This window comes from Cebus imitator, unplaced genomic scaffold (assembly GCF_001604975.1).
Source record: "Cebus imitator isolate Cc_AM_T3 unplaced genomic scaffold, Cebus_imitator-1.0 Scaffold316, whole genome shotgun sequence".
Taxonomy (NCBI): domain Eukaryota; kingdom Metazoa; phylum Chordata; class Mammalia; order Primates; family Cebidae; genus Cebus; species Cebus imitator.
Window position 1 is genome coordinate 1,593,355 of NW_016107631.1, and position 18,136 is coordinate 1,611,490.

At 56.7% G+C, this 18,136-nt stretch overlaps 1 protein-coding gene across 6 annotated transcripts in view; it reads right to left on the minus strand.

Annotated features, from left to right (window-relative positions):
• Positions 1-18,136, minus strand: part of DAGLA (diacylglycerol lipase alpha) — a 70,170-nt gene that overhangs the window by 19,339 nt on the left and 32,695 nt on the right. For 4 of the 6 annotated variants that reach the window (XM_017503854.2, XM_037729739.1, XM_037729741.1 and 1 more), the window contains 5 exons: positions 7,711-7,849; positions 7,063-7,274; positions 4,915-5,016; positions 4,292-4,430; positions 1,525-1,612 (listed from right to left, as the gene is read on the minus strand). In XM_017503854.2, coding sequence (XP_017359343.1) covers positions 1,525-1,612; positions 4,292-4,430; positions 4,915-5,016; positions 7,063-7,274; positions 7,711-7,805 — 636 coding nt within the window. In that variant the 5' untranslated portion in view covers positions 7,806-7,849. Of the gene's footprint in view, positions 1-1,524; positions 1,613-4,291; positions 4,431-4,914; positions 5,017-7,062; positions 7,275-7,710; positions 7,850-9,573; positions 9,850-18,136 lie in introns of those variants that run through there. The other 2 variants (XM_037729740.1, XM_037729742.1) reach the window with 2 other exon arrangements.

Here is an 18,136-nt window from a genome sequence, read left to right on the forward strand (position 1 = left end):
GGCCTGAGGACAGCGTACGTCTGGGCCTCAGGGCAGGAGGCGAGACCTGCTGGCTGGTGTACCTTTCTTCCCTTCCCCGCCCCACACTGCAGCCCAGAGCCTCTTCCCTAACCTGTCAGGAGGGGCTGAGGTGGGAACCACCACATGGCAATGAACTCTGTCTCACTAGGTCCCGCCCCTGAGTGTCTGGCACTTGTCGTGGAAAAATCAAGGGCTGCCAACTCAAATGCCGAATGTAGCAAAACAGAGCCAGCTCCTGCTCGGCTCCAGCTGACCGGCCCTGGGAGAGGGCCCACTTCCCCAGGTTCAGAAATGCAGGAGTTTATGGAAACGCCCTGATTTTTAAATGCTGGCATCCAATTAAAATGTGTAAGCAACACAACACAGGCTGACCAAACTGTGCTTGGGACTGGACCTGGCCCCTGAGACCGTCAGTGCCTATCGGGACCCTTGCCCTGGGGCTCCGCTGTGAGGTACTGCCTTTTCCCCAGATGCTGACAACAGCCACAGCTCTACCCACGCGCCCGGAGAGGTGGGTGTGCCCGCCACACAGCAGCCCCAGCCTCCATCTGCCAGGGGCCGGCTCTCTACCCTCTGCCTGGCCTGCCTGCGGCCCAGACCCCTCAAACCGCCCCAGAGAGACCCAAGGGGGTGCTCCCCACCCACCAGGGAAACTCGGGGGCTTTCTTCCACTGGATTACTCACTCTACGGCTCACCAGGGCACGCTGGTGGGCAGGAGCCACTCAAGGCTTCCCGGTGGCTTCCGTGGAAGGCACTTTGCTGTCTGCCTCAGGGAGGAGTGGTCTCCTGACCTCACTGGCTCTGCTACTAACTAGCTGTGGGACGCTGAGCAAGTCACTCCACCTCTCTGGGCCTCAGCTGCCTGATCTGTAAAACGAGGGGTGGGACTGGATGATCTCTAAAGTCCCTGCCCACTGTGGGGTGCTCCTGGAGGACCCCAGGGCCTGCCTCCCTTCCCTTCCCTTGGGGGCCACCCCCAGCTGGCCCTGTCTTCCTTCTGCAAGTGCCTTGGCTAGGTCTGGCCCTCTGGCCACTTTTCTGAGCTCCCAGGTGCTGAAGACTGACTATGTGCACCCATCTGGGACAGGTGCCGAAGGCTGACTATGTGCCCCCATCTGGGACCGTGCTAAGTACCTATTGGCTTTACCAGGTCTTCCTGATTAATCTGCTGCTGGTGAAACGCTAGTTTTCTTTGTCTTCAGGTCACCCTGACTTTGAGTATTTCTTCTCCTAAACTAGAGTATAAGTTCCAAGGGCTTTGATACAAAGTCTTCACAGCTTTCTGTTCCCTTGACAAAGCAAGTGGACGCTGTCTCGAATGCTAGAGCCGGTGAGTCAGTGAATAACAGGCCCCCGTGTGAGCAGGCTGTATTTGCTCACACTGGAAACCCAGCTCCTTCCCACCAGCCCTGCGCCATCCCACTTTGCCAAAGGAGCAAACGGCCCCCACATCACCTGACCACAGGATGTGAGCCAGAGGGGAGCGACCTCCCAGTACTTACTGACTGGGAGTCTTTCGTCCGCGTGCAGCAGAGGAACACTTTGAGCCGGCGTGACCAGCTGGTGGCCTGACCCTCCTCTAAGCGGTGCCTGCAAAGCGGGAGAGGCGGTGTGAGGTCAGAGGGCTGGACCAGGCATTATGGAAACAGGGCAGCCTGTTCCCAGGACCCTACCAAAGCGTTCCCACAGGGGGTCTGGGGGAGAACAGGGCCCAGGCCATTCCAAAGCTGGTGGCCAGTGGCCTGGCTGCTGGCTAGCAGGGGCACTCCCTGACAGACTCCTGCTAGCCTCAGATGGTGTGTGCTGTTGGCCACGGGTGAGTGGGTCGAAGAGGGAGGTGGGGAGCGGTGGAGAGGCTCCTTGGCATTTGGAAGACTGGACCCAGGCAGGCTCTGGGACTTCAGAGCTGGAAGCCTAAAGTGGGGCTATGCTGCAGCTCAGGTGTCCAAAGGCTCAAACCCTGGGAGAGGTCAGCAGGGTGTTGGGCCTCTCTGTCATCTCATTCTAAGGCCTGGAACAGACCTTCCAGAAAGACCTGCTTTTCCCCAGAAAGGATTTCAGATACCTATGTACTTACAGGAAACTGATGGGGCTGAATGAGGCTCTGCATTTCCCAGTTCCTTAGATCTGATACCTAGGTGGGGGGAGGGCTCTACCCCTCCCCAACATGGTCTGTTCTCTGTCTATTATTACCCCCCAATGCCACCCCCAGTGGATCTGGCTGCTCAGATGGAGAATCGGGGTCTCCAGGAGTCTGTACCCAAAGGCAGAGCAATGGGCCAGTGATTCACAGAGGTTCCTCCTAGGCTGGATATCTGGAGTCAGTGTGTTTGAACATAAAGATAACAGATCCAACATGAAAAGTGCAGACCTCCAAACCGAGCGAGAAGGGGCTGGCTTGCTTTTGTGCCTCGTGCTGGCTCCTTAAAAGCCTGATGCTGGGTGGTCAGGAGAGGAAGGCAAGGGTGACCCTCAGATGCATTCAAGGCACTTAACGCCCATCAGGAATGACAGGCCGGGCCCTTTTTGAGCCTCTTGGCTCTTCCCCGTGTCTAAGGACTGCTTCCCACTCTCCAACCCTGGCTCCCTAAGGCAGATGGCCACGAGGAGGAGGGCAACAGGGTCTTTCAGGGCTGCGAGAAGGGAGCAGGGAAGGGTGCAGGGACTTGCTGCTTTGGGGACCTGCTGGCTCTTAGGGACTTGGGCAGCTATACATGCTAAGACAGTGTCCCACCTTCCAGGGGCCTGATGAAGGGACAGTGTGCTGGCCAAGCAGGGTTCCCAGAGCACTGTGGGATGGGTGGTGGTGGCCAGCTGGGCTGGGAGGGAAAATGGGCTCCAGGGCCTTGGCACCAAGACCTGACATTTTGGGCTGGGAGGTGGCCAGAGCAGGCTGTGGCTGCAGTGGTGAGCTGACATGGAAGGTCCACGGGAAGCCGAACATAGGCGCAGGAGGGTGGGATGGGGAGAATTCCTGCCAGGCAGGGGGCCCAGGCAGCCCGCTCCCCAGGTGAGGGTGCTTGAGCCAGCTACTCCGGGCTGCAGGTGTGGTGCCAGTTCTGCACCCCAGCAGCATGGCCCGGGGCAGGTGACCCACCCTGTCTGAGACTTGGATTCTTCCTCTGTAGAATGGTCTCACAACAAGGCTGCAGCTCACAAAGGGATGAAATGGATGAGCTGCATAAAGGGCTCAGCATGGGGAGCTCCTTACATAATGCACCGTAGAAGCCCCATTCACAGGAGGTACTGGGGCCCACCCTGGAAGCCCCGCTCTTTTTCTTTCAGCACTGCCTGGATGCTCTCCCTTATTTTGCCTGCCATGGCACACTTTCCCCCATCTTTAAAACATCATGCAAAATTCACCCCCTCTAGGAAGCTTTCCTTGACTAACCTCTTCCAATCTCTGAATTCTAGAGGCAGCCTAGCCTAGCATTAACAGTTAGTTAAGTGGCTGGGCATGGTGGCTCATGCCTGTAATCCCAGCACTTTGAGAGGCTGAGGCAGAAGGATCACAAGGTTAGGAGTTGGAGACCAGCCTGACCAACATGGTGAAACCCTGTCTGTACCAAAAATACAAAAATTGGCCGGGTATGGTGGCACATGCCTGTCATCCTAGCTACTCAGGAGGCTAAAGCAGGGGAACTGCTTGAACCCAGGAGGTGAAGGTTGCAGTGAGCCGAGATCATGCCACTGAACTCCAGCCTGGGAAACAGAGCAAGACTCTTGTCTCAAAAACAAACAAACAAAAAATAGTTAAGCAAGGGCTCCAAAGCCAGATTGCCTGAGCTAGTTCCCAGCCTCACCATTTTCTAGCTGTGTAACCTCAGGCAAGTCCCATAATCTCTCTGTACCTCAGTTTCTCCACCTGTATTATGGGGAAGATGACAGCTGCCTGGTGGAGCTGTAACTTACTATGCACAATGCCTGCCTTCGCTATTGGCATTTTTCTTATCAGCACTGATAGTGATGACAGTAGCTACTATTTACTGAGCACTTACCCAGTGTGAGCACTGCGTTAGTTCCTCTGCAGGTATTATCTCAGTTAAATCTCACAACAATATCATGAGACAAGAACTGTTATTATTTTATAGCAGTTTATAGACAAGGAAACAGGCAGGGAGAGGTTAAGCCCTTTGACTAATACCCACGGCTCACACAAGGTTGGCCTGCAGTCTGGGAGGTCTAGGGCAGCCTCCTGGAGAATGGAGACCTCTGCCCACCAGTCAGCAAAGCCCACCCGGGGGCTGCCCGCCCACCCTGCTGACTGACCGCAGGTTGTAGGTCCGAAGGTTACGCTGCCGCCTCTTGGTGGCTCTCAGCTTGACAAAGGTGCGGCCCGTGGGGTCGAAGACACAGAGGACGGTGATGCACACACTGAGGATGACTACCCAGTTGCAGACAACCATCCCTGCAGGCAGCAGTCGGGGGCAGTAGGTAGAGGTGCTGGGGACACGTCGCTGCTTCACCCGCTCTAAAGAAAGGGATGCTGGAGCCTCCCTCCCCCCAAATGCTTCTGGGGACAAAAGCCAGGCTCCAAAGCCCCTGGTTCCAGCCTCTGGCCACATACGTGGCCACCCTTTTGCCTACCCACAACTCCAAGGGCCACTCCTGGCTCAGAGCAAGTGGCTCTGTGGGTTTTCAAGGAGATGTTGAAGAGCCTCGACTTGAACTAGGCAGCTCCGTGCCTGCTGCAGCCCACCCCAGACCAGGGTCCCCTAAGGGTGGCTGGCAGAATTCAGGGGTGAGGGAAGCTGCCTCGCCCCGCCAACCTGCTTGTGCCCTGACAAAAGCCATTTCCCTCCAGTGATGCCCAAGCTTCTTCCTCTCTGAACTGATCCCGTCCCCTGCGCCCCGGGGCTGCTGAGGCTCCAGCAGGCCTCGCCCAGACGTACCGAGGGTGACATTCTTGGCAGTGAGGTCATTGCAGGAGTTGTAGTATTGTGTGAGCCACACGATGCCCACGATGGCATAGATGAACTCGATCACCAGGATGGCTGCAAGGAGAGCAGGCCTGGCTGAAGGATGGCTACCACCTGCCCACCAGGGAAGGGCCTGGCCTCTCCTGTTACAGAGCCTTCAACCAGCTCAGTAGCAAGGGCAGAGGCAGTGGGCCAGCAGCCATCCCCACCTCTGCCTCCCAGGCCCCAAGGCTGTCCTGTCACCATTTGGCCCTGTTGCAGGGGCCCGACCCCTTGCAATGTGCCCACCACTTGTCCTAGCTTCTGTGCCTTCAGGTCCCAGGGCCTCCCTGAGAAGGTGGCTGGAAAGGTGGGTGATAAAGAGGCATTTCCTCATCCTTCTTTTTTTTTTATTTTTGAGTTTTGCTCTTGTTCATTGCCCAGGCTAGAGTGCAATAGTGACATCTCAGCTCACTGCAACCTCCGCCTCCCGGGTTCCAGCGATTCTCCTGCCTCAGCCTCCCGAGTGGCTGGGATTACAGGCACATGCCACTTCACCCAGCTAATTTTTGTATTTTTAGTAGAGATGGGGTTTCACTATATTGGCCAGGCTGGTCTTGAACTCCTGACCTCAAGTGATCTACCCGCCTCGGCCTCCCAAAGTGCTGGGATTACAGGCATGAGCCACCACACCGGCCCATTTCCTCATTCTTTCAGGATTTCAGAATCATGTGTCCAAAGTCTGGAATCAGACACATCTTAGGCAAGTCACCTAATCTCTCTCTGGGCCTCCATTTCCTCATCTGCAAAATGGGGGTGACAACAGCTATGTTGTAAGACTATGCAAAAGTTAGATGAGAGTGTGTTCACTTTATGGAAACTCTTTCCCAGCAAGAGGCCCCTGAAACCTGATGGAGGAGAGGGGAAGGGCCCAGTGGCCGGTCTGCTCAAGTCTGCATCCAGCTCAGGTCCCTCAGTGCTCGGAGCCCAGGGCCGAGACTGGAGGGGTGGGGTATGGAGTGGTGGCTGAGGAGGAGATCTGCTGGCCTCACCGGGGCAGCATGGGAAGTCCCAGCCCCACAGGCAGCAGCGTGGCAGCTCAGAGACCAGACTTTGGAGCCAGATGGCTTGGGTTCAAATCCCATCGCTGACATTTACACGCTTACAAGTTGTGTTACCTTGAAGGGGCTAGGCTTGAGCCCCAGTTTCCTCGTCTCTAAAAGGAGACCAATAACATCTGCTCCGTGTGAGTTAACACAGGGAAAAGGGCTTAGCACAGTGCACAGAAGCACAAGAGGAGTTCACTAGGAACGACCAGAATAAAGGGCTGCAACCTGAGCCCAGGAAGAGGACACAGGCTGGTCCTCTGGGGAGCCAGCCCAGACCCCTGAGGGGGTTCCCAAGAAGTGGTGAGCCTGTATGGAAAAGGATCACAGGGAAGACGTGCTCTGAAGAGATGCACATGGTTTAGGATAGGGGTCAGCAGCCTTTTTCTGTAAAGGGTCAAAGAGCAAATGTCTTGGACTCTGGGAGTCCTACAGTCTCTGTAGTAACTAGTCAACTCAGCTGTTATAGGGGCAAAGCAGCTGGAGACAACACCTAACTGAATGGATATATTCCAGTCAAACTTTTTTGTTTTTAGACTGAGTCTTGCTCTCTCGCCCAGGCTGGAGTGCAGTGGCGCGATCTTGGCTCACTGCAACCTCCACCTCCTCGGTTCAAGCGATTCTCCTGCCTCAGCCTCCCAAGTAGCTGTGATTACAGGCACGTACTACCATGCCTGGCTAATTTTTGTATTTTTAGTAGAGACGGGGTTTCACCATGTTGGCCAGGCTGGACTTGAACTCCTGACCTTGTGATCCATCCGATGTGGCCTCAAAGTGCTGGGATTACAGGCGTGAGCCACCCAACATCTGGCCTAAAACCTTACATATAAACACATACAGCAGGCTGGATTTGGCCCTCGGGCTGCAATTTGCTGGCCCCTCGTCTAGAATGTAAGCCATAGAAGGCCTTAGCTCACTGGTGTACCCCAGTGCTAACACAGGGCCTGGCTCATAGCAGGTGCCCAGTAAATCCTGGCTGAATGAATGGAGAGGTGGGAGTTGTCTGGGGCAGCACCCCAGGGTGGGTGGCCCTTACCCAGGCGCACGTAGAGCACGTACTGCATGGAGTCGCGGGGCTCCGTGTAGAGGATGCCCCCACGCATGCTCAGCCAGATGATGGCCATCTCAGCGATCATGCAGCTCAGCAGGATGCCCAGGTAGCCTCGGCCGTGGTCCACCAAGTTCAGGGAGCAGGCCTCGTGCGGGCTGTAGACCAGGCCGAAGAGCACCACGGACAGGATCACAAACCTGTCAAGGGAAAGCGCATGTGAACAAGGCCAGGCGGCCCCCACACCTCAAGACGCCCCTAGCAGGCAGGCCCTTCCCCAGCCCGGATTCAGAGGAGGGAGGGGTGGCAGCAGGTACCTCCTCCTAAGACCATTGTCCACCTGGCACTGAATGCCTAGAAGGGCTGGGTGGCCAAAGACTCAGGGTCAGCCTTGGGGAGACAGTGGCAGCAACCCTACCCAGTGCCGGGGTCAGGTCCAGCAATGGTAGCAGGGGTCTCAGCTCCATGTGGGTACTGTCCTAAGGGGCTCAATGTTTCGGGCACCTCCTCCGGGCAGCTGGGAGCATGACAGGGTCAGGACTTGGGCCCAAGCAGGGAGGAACAAAGGGCCAGAAAGCTTCCTTCCAGGCCTGTCTCCCCAAACCCAGGCCTATGGCCCCAGGCCTGGGGACTCACCAGGTGGTGTGCAGGAGGAAGAGGAAGATGGCCGGAAGGACAAGGTCATCGCTGCCCACAGACCAGCGCCGCCGGAACACCACGATCCCGGGCATGGCTGGTGGCTCTGCAGAGGCTCAGCGGGCCTGGCGCTCACCTCCTGCAAGAAAGCAGAGGACCCTGTGGCTGCCTGGCGACGTGGCGGCACCCAGGGCCACTGCATTTCTCGGCCACTGGATCAGTCCCTTCTGTGGCCAGCAGCGCAGGCATTTTTGGAGCTGGCCACGGGAAGTGCTGACCCATCTCCGGGCAGGAGCCCACACAAAGGACCTTAGCAGCAGGACACAGACTTCAGCCTTCCCCCTGGGGTCTCTCCTGTCCCCCGAGACTGGCATTGGCCCATCAGTTTCTACCTGAGGTTACCCCAGTAGTCACTATCCAGCTCTATTAAAAACCTAGGCTCACCCCCTGTTTCCTCCTACATGGGATCAGGACCCTCAGCCTAGCCCTCAAGCCCTATAATCTTTAGACCTGGCCCAGTGCACACTGTCCTTGGAGTCAAGGGAGGGGGCTTCCCAGACCAAGAACAAGCCTGCCCAACAGCACAAAGCCTGGCGAAGCTGGAAAAAGGCTGAAGGCCTTGGGAAGGTGGGGGCAAGGGAGCGTGTATGGTCGGACTCACGAACACGGAGGATGAGGACTGCCTGGCAGACAGCAGGTGCTCAATAAGTATTTTTTTTTCTTTTTTCTTTTTTTGAGACAGAGGAGTGCAATGCCGTGATTTCAGCTCACTGCAACCTCCGCCTCACAGGTTCATGTGATTCTCCTGCCTCAGCCTCCCGAACAGCTGAAATGACAGGCATGCGCCACCACACCAGGCTGATTTTGTACTTTTAGTAGAGACGGGATCTCTCTATGTTGGTCAGGCTGGTCTCAAACTCCCGACCTCAAGTGATCCACCCGCCTTGCCTCCCAAAGTGCTGGGATTACAGGCATGAGCCACCGTGCCCGGCCGTTAAGTATTTCTTTCTTTCTTTCTTTTTTTTTTTGAGACAGAGTTTCACTCTTGTTACCCAGGCTGGAGTGCAATGGCGCGATCTCGGCTCACCGCAACCTCCTCCTCCTAGGTTCAGGCAATTCTCCTGCCTCAGCCTCCTGAGTAGCTGGGATTACAGGCACGCACCACCATGCCCAGCTAATTTTTTGTAGTTTTTTAACAGAGACGGGGTTTCACTATGTTGACCAGGATGGTCTCGATCTCTTGACCTCGTGATCCACCCGCCTCGGCCTCCCAAAGTGCTGGGATTACAGGCGTGAGCCACCGCGCCCGGCTCGTTAAGTATTTCTTGAATGAGCTTCTCAGTGTCTTGCTTTGCTGGAAGTCGAGATCATGCTCTATGACTTGGTTTTGATCCCATCAGACAGAAGTCCCCACCACAGCAATGCCTCCAGGGAGGGAAGGGAATGGTTGAGGTGCAAGGTCAGGAGTAGGGCTTGGGACACCTTCCACCCCACACTGCTGGAAGGATGGGGTGAGCCCTGCAGGGTAACCCCCCTCCTGGCAACAATACCTCCCAAGCCCACCCTGAGCCGTGCAGCTTTTACGGCTGGATTTCCAACTCTCTGAAGTAGCTGAATTCAAGTCAGCCCCAAGCAAGCTCAGGGAAGAGTGCCCAGGAACTCAGGGCCCCCACTCCTCAGCACCCCAGAGAGAAGGGAAGCAGCATGGGTGGGAGGTGACCCCACAGGCAGTTTGGCTCCCCAGAGATACCCATAAAGGGCTCCAGGGTAGCCCTGCGCTAAACTGTGCAGAGGGAGCCCTGCTGCAGGGGGATAGTCACCAAGTTGGTGGGCAGCTGCCCCCCCAGGCCAGTAGAGGCTTACATGGCACCTGGTCCGGGGCAGGCGGCAGATCCTCCTCTCCCCAGTGACGGCTCCAGGGAAAATGTGTGTCCAAGGAGCCCGGCATCGTTCGGGAAGGAAGCAGCCAAGTCTTCCCTGGCCAGTGGGCATAGCCCTTGGGGTGGGCGAGAGGGCGTAGGGCTGGGTGGCCAGCCGGCATGTCCGCCCGGCCCGCCTCCTTATCCCCGCTGCAGCCACTTGGCAAGCTGTGGCCCCGGGCAGGCTGGCGGGCTAGCCTGCCGGGGTCGTGCCTACTCCTCCCCCCACCCTCAGGAAGTGACATCATCCCACTCTCTCTCCAAGGAGGAGTCGGAGCTCAGCTTCTGGGAAGCGGGGAGAAGGGTGGAGAATGAGGGAGCGTGGTGGTGGGGTGGCTGGGCTTGGGGGGGCCTGTGGACTGCAGGGGACCGGGGCTCCAGCAGTGCCTGTGACAAGTGGCTGACAGCACCAGCTTCAGATTAGGGTTGCACAAGATAGGGCAGGAGGGGGCTGGGGCACCGCGGGTGGCAGCTGGGCTGGGCCAGAACAGAGCTGCCAACAGCTGGTATTGCCACCCCCTCCCCCTCTCTCCAGGGGGCTCACAGAGGGTAAGGTGCAGCACAGGGTCGGGCTCAGGGGGCTGTCAGGCTGCCGGGAGTCCCTCACATGAATGGAATGAAATGGAATGGAATGGAATGAATCTTGAGGTAGGAAGGCAGCACGCCCCCGCAGGTGCTGTAGCTCCGCATCCTGCTCTGATCTGGCCAGACGTGGGAGGAGGGAGCAGTGCTATCCCAGAGAGGCTGGCTGGCGGGCAAAGGTCCAGCCCTACCCAGCCTGCACCCAGCCTGCCCCCAGGCCTGCCCCTGTCAGCACCCCAGAATATCTCCTTCTCAGGTCCACCCCGTGGACGGCCCTTCCTAGTCACCCTAGGAAGTCCCTCCTCTTGCTGCCACCCTTGGCATCATGGAGCCCAGGATAGCTAACACTCCTCCATCTCACACACCATCCACCCAGCACACTCACACTCACTCTGCACGCCCCTCCTCTGCCCAAACCGTGCCTGCTCGCCCCAGCTCTCAGGCTGGAAGGAGTGCGCCGAACCTGGCACTGGGCCCTGCAGAGGTGGCTGCAGGACTGTCAAGACGCTGGAGGGATATAACCAGTGGTCACCACTGCCCCCAGCTCAAGGTGACCAGCCTGAGGCCAACTGCCATGATCAACACTGGTGACTACCTAGAGCACATGGTGGGACTCCTGGGGGCCGACCCTGCTGGGTCCCCGGTGACAGGCCTGCACCTGTGGCCAGCCCACCACCATAGAATCCAAGGCACAGAGGTTGGGATTCAACTGCCAGGCTGGCTGGTTTTGAACCTGGGCTCTACCAAACACCCACTGTGTGATTTGTGAGTTGTGCCTTAGTTTCTTCAACTGTAAAATGTCAGTTTGTAAAATGTCGATTATCCCTACCTCCTAAAGTCCTGGTGAGAATTACATGAGAGAAGATCTGCAGAGGCCCTAGCTGTCTTAGCCGGGGCAGGTGAGGCAGAGGGAGTGCAGGGGAAACCTTTCAGGACCAGCCGCCCCTCCCGCCTGGCCTGGTGGATTCTCCAGCTGGTCACCAACAGGTCAAGGTCTGGGGTGGGGGTGGCAGGGCCTGTGCGGCAGGGGGTTTGGGGGTGGGCCACACCACTCTACAGGCCAGTTCATACATCTCTCCAGGCTGCTATTTTTAAGGGCCTCAATGGTATCCTTTCTCTAGAGACCCCAGCCCATCACAATAAGGGCCTGTTCCCCTGCTGGGGATGTGATTTCATCTGGAGGAAATGTCTCAGGAGGGGGAGGACAGAGGCTATTTCCTGGTCTGGGGCTGCCACAAAGCACCTCTTCTGACTGTCTTCCCCTGGGGCACAGGGTCCTGCCCTCTCACAGCCACAGTGGGGCATGGGTGGGTGCTGTCTGTCCTTCCTATCCCACACCAGTGGGGCTTCCAGGGCAGGCACAGCACACCTTCCAGCAGGGTGCACGCATTGCTGGGGGCTCCTCCTGCCTCTGGTTGGGCCCCCAGCACAGGCAAGTGTGAACGGGGTGCCAGGGCTCCTCTCACATGGATGGAATGACTTCAGCAGCCTGAGGAAGCCTCGTTCTTCCCCCACCCACACAGCCCAATTTCACCGCTGGTGATTCAGGCCGCTGGACTGAGTATTAACCCTTCGGGGAGTTCCTCCTTCTAAAAATGCAAACGCTTTTTAAAAATGCACGTTGCCCCCTACTTTAAAACCCTTCCTGGCCCCCCATGGCCTGCAGGACAAAGTCCAAGCCCCTCGGGCAACAGCTAAATGCCTCAGTTACCCTGGAAGGACAGCACATGCCTCACCCTGTCTGAATCCATGCATTCCTTTATCCCCTGAGCAGAAAGGGATCCTGGTTCAGACAGACCCCAGCACAGAGCCCACCCTCGGCTGACCAGTCCTTCTGGCTGGGGAGGCTCTCCAGTACCTTCTTACACTGCCACACCCTTCTTTCTTAACACCCCCGAAATATGCTGCTCCCCAGACACTGGAAGGGTCCATGTTTTGCTTACTCCAGCTCTGACAAGTGAAATTCGACTCATCTCTCTAAGTCAGCTAAAAGTCACCTCCTCTCTGAAGCCCTCCCTGACATCCTCCCTGTACCCCACTCTCCTCCTGGGAAACAGGCTGCTCTCTTATGGGAATCCTGGACCCCTTCCCCCAGCGTGGCCCTGGTCACACTGTGTTACAGTTAACCTGCTGACTCCTTGCTGCCCATCCCCTCTCCAGCTCAACAGAGAGTCCCTGGGGCCCGAGTCTCACACCACCTGTCGTCACACCTCCGGGTACCAGCTGCAGTGCCTGGCTCCAGCCCCTCAGCCCCACCCCATGGCCTCCTCGGCACAGCTCCCCTCCCAGTCACAAGGGCTGAAACAGTGGCTCCTTCCCCCTCTGGGCTCACACCCTTCCCTCTGGGGAAACGTCCCTCCCTTCCTGACTGCCAGGCTGGGCTCCCACCCCAGGGCCTTCCCTGACAGCTCAGGGAGAACCCTCTCCCCATCCTCTGGCTGGATGAACTGCTCTGGGGCCTCAGTTTCTTCTTTTATAAAATAGGGTTAACAATACCCCTCTCAAGGCTATGGTCAAAATGGACTGGGGTGACATCACTACAGGACTCTGCACACCCCAAGGATCTGCTGATGGCTGCTGCTGCATCAGCAGACACCCGGGGGTCTTTGTGGGGACCTCCTGTGATGTGACCTGTGCCTGGGTCCTGGGTCTGGAAGGTGCTGCTGGTGCCCAGCTGGTCGGAAAGGGCTGGAGCGAGCAAACAGAAGCCCTAACCCAGGAGCCTGCCCCCACCGTGAGCGCTCCGGTGCTAAACGCACCCTAGGCTGGGCCTCGACCCCTCGTCCCAAGGTGCCCTGTGGGCTTGACCCTGGGAGCAGGTTTTAGGGAGCAGAGCCCCTTGCAAGCAGGACTCCCAGCAGATGGGACTCCAAGAGCTCGCGGGGGAGGGAAGAATGTGCTGGCTCAGCCCTCTGGAGTGTCCCAGGGCACTGGACAATGAGCTGCGGAACCCCAGCCAGTGCCACCTTTAGCCCATGAGATTTCCCACCTGGCCAGAGATGGCCTTAGTCACTGGCCTGGGGATGGGATGGAGGTTGAGCCTGAAGGAGGGGAGGACAGCCAGGTCCAGCCATGGGAACCCATCTGACATTAGCTGAGCACCTTCTGTGTCCCAAGTCCTAGACTAACTGCCTTCAGTCCTCATAGCAGTAATGCAGGTGGCAGTGTCGCTCTTGTTCCACAGGGTGCGTGAGGGGTGATTAAGAGCCGACACTCTTAAAAGCAGGCTATATCTGAGTCTTGGCTCTCACAAGACTTGGACAAGTTACTTCACCTCTCTGTGCTTCAGTCTCCTCATCTCTAAACCAGGGATAAGAGGATTACCTACCTCCAAATGATCAGGAGGGTTAGATCAGTCAACACTTCAAACAGCGCCTGTCATCTGGTAAGTGCTCAGCAGACGCTGCTATTATTATTTCTACTGAAGAATTCGGAGACAGATGCAGAGACTGCCCGACACCACTCAGGGATCCAGAGGCCGGGCAGGCCCGAGGCGCAGGTCATTCCTACTGCCATCCAAAGCCCACACCTAACAAAGGTCAGAGTTAAAAGGGGTCTCAGGACAGTCCCACTGTCCCCTTTTACGGGTGAGGTTCAGAAAGAACACAGAGGCCCCAGCTCTTCCCACGACGTCCATCACTGCAGCGTCACCGTCAGGGGCTGGACACACAGCCTGAGCCCCCAAGCCAGCCCACTCCCTTCTACCTCACTCCATACCCCACTCAAACTCCCCAGTGACATCAGCATTAACAGCGTGTCGCCCCAGGGAGCCTGGCTGAGATCCTCTCTTTGATGCTTTTGGAGATGCCCAACCCTCCTAGAAGCCAGCAAAATGGCAGGAGCTCCCTCGCTGGAGATGAATCTGCAGGGAGGCATCAACCATGTGCCTACTTCAGTCACCTGGGGCTGGCTCTCTTGCCTGCAGCAGCTGTGGTAACAGAGGGGAGACTCTCAGACCCAGAAAGCCACCTTCCCTGGGCCCCCCTTTTACTCCTGCCTGCTGGGGCTGGTGATGGGGACCAGGTCCAGCCACACCCTAGAGCTGCCTAGTGCTGGACCAAGAGCAGCGTCCCCAGGAAAGAAAGTCCCGACCCCTCTAGGCCCCAGTAAATCAAAACAGAGGGCCCGGGAGGATGAATCCATTGCACACGTGTGAGACATGAGGGCACTCACGGCTGCTATAAGTAAAACTATCACCAGCCAGGCGTAGTGGCTCAGGTCTGTAATCCCAGCACTTTGGGAGGCTGAGGTGGGCAGATCACGAGGTCAGGAGTTTGAGACCAGCCTGATCAACATGGGGAAACCCCGTCTTTACTAAAAATACAAAAATTAGCCAGGTGTGGTGCTGCACGCCTGTAATCCCAGCTACTCGGGAGGCTGAGGCAGGAAAATCACTTGAACCTGGGAGGCGGAGGTTGCTGTGAGCCAAGAGTGTGCCATTGCACTCCAGCCTGGGCGACAGAGCAAGACTTGTCTCAAAAAAAATAACAATAAAAAAAATAAAACTATCACTGGATACCACACTTCTTGGTGGCCAAAGTAAATGGGGAAACAGGCAAGTTTGTAAGGGCTCTTTTCAGCTCTGCAGGGTTTTCTGACTCTTGGTATCATGAAGAGAGAGCCCAGGACTCCCATTTCCATGATGAATGGGATTCCTGTGTGAAAGGGCTTTGAAACTGGAAAGTGCTCCAAAGTAGTCAGAGAAACTCATGCCTGCTGCCTGGTAGGCCCTCGTGGTCCATCTGATTCTGAGTGCACCTGTGTTGGGTACTGGAGCTTTTCTGGCATTAAGGTGGACATCTGATCTGGGGAACTTAGCACTGTGAGGCTGGGCCCCTGGTAGCCTGCCAGGCACTGGTGGCATCCCCCTAGCAGAGGTGCTGTGTTCAGTGGCTCTACCCAAGCTAGGGCAGGCTCAGCAGCAGGTCGCTGTCTGCCCTCGCTAGGGTGGCAGACAGGTCCTGCTCTCTTTAGCAAAGGCTTTGGTGGTGGTGAGATTCCAGCTGTTGGCTCTGCAGCTGTGGTAGCGAGTTAACCGCTCTGCGCCGGCTCACCAGGCTGACAGAGGACAGCAGAGGGAGGGGATCAACACCTAATAACGAACCGTTTTACAAAACTGCAAGGTGGCTCCAGGGTCCTAGGTGATGATGGGGACGGAATGAGCTCAGCCCACCTGTAAGTCGGGGACGGGGCTGCTTCGGTTCTCCTAACATTTATGAATTGCTTACAAGGTCTTGGAGCACGGCTCTGCCCTTTATAAACACGAACTCATCTAGTCCTCATAATAGCTCTGTGAGGTAGGTACTACCTTTTCCCTTGTTTGACAGATAAGCTGAAGTGACTTGCCCATAGCCACACAGCCTAGGTCCAGAACCCAGGTCTTAACCTTTGTGTGCTGCTTCTGAGAAGCCCGACTCAGCTAAACACCTGTTTCTGAACTCAAAAGCTGGCTGTAAACCTCTTCTTACAGACTGAGAATACTTCTGGGTCTTCATCTGGCTTCAGACTCACAATCATATGGGAGAGCATGGGACCCATTCTGCAGATGAGGAAAACTGAGTCCAGGGGAATTCCACTAAGCAGGCTGCGGAGTCGGGAGAGCACAGCACGAGAAACATTATGTGCCATCCAACTCCAGCCTCATCAGGCCGCAGGGGTATTACCCCAGCTTTACAGATGAAGAAACCGAGGCTCCAAGAGGCAAAATGGTTTGCCCAAAGATCGCTCCATGAGGATGTCGCAGAGCTGGGATTTCAAGCAGCCTCCTTGAATTACTTGCAAGAAAAAAACCCTCTCTGCATGTCAGTCTGACTCCTTATCCTCACAAACATAGAGTCAGAAAGACCCACACATCCCACCCAGGGATCTGGGGGCTGCAGAACCATCCCCTTCCTCCCAGTGGCCAAGTGGCTGGCCTCCGAAAGCTCAGGAGGGGGAAGGTGACAAGGGAGACGACGGAGAGCGAGCACGTGTGGGCTGGGGGCCGCATGCGCCACCAGTCTGTACCCGGGTGTGTGCAACCCAAGTGAGGGGCCTGAAAGCTGTCGCTTTTCACACGTCAGCTGTGCTGGAGCAGAAGGCAGAGTGGAGCCTGCCCAGGGCTGGGGCCGGATTTCAGTATGAGATAGGTCCTCACATGCCCAGGCCCAGGGATGAAAAGTGTACCTGGTGCAGCCGGGGGCAGGAGTGGGAGGCCTCTGACATTTGTCTCCTCCTACCCGCCGCCCAGGGTCTTGTACTAACAAACACCTTTCCCACTCTACCCGAGGACAGCCTGGAAGGGCCAGGGGAGGCGGCTCCTCCATCCCTCGCCACGTGCCAGTCACATAACCATCTTCGCCGCGACCCCAGGGGTGGGTCGAGCTGTTTGCATGTCATGGATGGGGAAACTGAGGCTCCAAGAGTTTAAAGAACCTAGTGAGTGAGTGGCTGAGTCAGGCTCTGAAGCCAGGTCTATCTGCTGTGTTCTTTCTGTACCCTCCTCATTCTTCTTGGCCAGAGACCCCTCCCTACAAAACAGCAGTCAGGGAGCTGGGCAGAGTTCAGGGAGGAGAACGAAAAGAGAAACCCTAACGACTTGGGGGCAATGCTGGCCTGGGCTGGACCCACAAATAGTTCCAACAATTATTTAATCGTGTGTTTATTTAAAAACAAACTCTTATATAGCATTCGCTACATGCCGGCTACTTTAACAAGCAGTTCACAAAGATTACCTCCTGTAATGTAATCCTTTTAACAACCTCTTATGCCCTGTGTTATGGATGAAGAAACGGAGGCCCAAAGGGGCTAAGTAATTTGCCCAAGACCACTCAGCTCCTCAGTGGCAGAGCCAGGCCTGAGGCTCTGGAGCCTGTGCTCCAAGCCTCACCCCTGAAGCTTTCACCAGGGCCCCATTTATTACCAGGCTCCAGCTACTCATTCTCACGCTAATTATTTTCTACTCGTCTGCAATGAGCAGAATTTGCCATCTGCCATCAGCCCTGCTACGACACCAGCCAACTCCCTGGGAATCAACTGGGGCCTTTCGTTTCCTGCTGGTTGTTCTGGAAGGGTGGCTGGCTGCTGGGGATTTGGAAGCAAGGGCCAGGAGGGCAGCAGGACCGTTTTTTGGCAGCCAGGCTGGGCCCTCCTCCTGCCCCCAGCCTCCCTCTGACCTCTCCTTTCCGGTGGGGGGTTCACACCAGGGCCCACTCAGTCCTGGGCTCCGATGGACATTTTCCAATAGTGGAAGGAGTCTCCAGGCTCTGGCCAGGCCAGGTCTGGCTTCTGGACTCTTCCTTGGAGACTATTCATTTTTCTGAAACTCGGAACAAGCCGATGGTCCCACACGTCCACGTCCCCTCTGGAGAGGCCCAGACAGGCGGGCTCTGCGGGCCTCTGTGATGGGTGTGGCCGGGCGGCCTGGATCTCCAAGCCCTCGCACACAGGCTGACACGCCCCACACTGGGTGGCACCAGGCCGGTTTCTCCTGCCTGTCTGTGGGGAAGGGCGTCTGCGGTCTGCGTCCTCCCTACCCGCCCCTGTGGTCTTCTCACTCCCCTCACGGGGCTCTCTCAAGGGTGTCGATGTGGACGGGGGTGGCCATCCCGTGAGCTGACCCAGGCCTGCCTTCCGGCCCTGCAGCGAGACAGCCCTGAATTTGTATCTTAGTTCCATCACTTCTACTTGTCTATGACTGTCACTTCTCTGAGCGTCAATCTCCTCATCTGTAAAATGGAATAATGAAGGTACTCACTTCATAGCGAGTGAGTCATGAGGAGTTAATGAAAGAATGCACACAAAGCGCTAAGCTCTTAGAAGACAGGAGCCGCCATCATTGCGATTTAGTAACCATCTCTCCCCAGTGTGCGGAGAACCTTTCCCTCACCTTGCGAGGCAGGGGCAGTAACTCTCTGTGATCTAAGTCAGCCCTCCCAAACAGACAG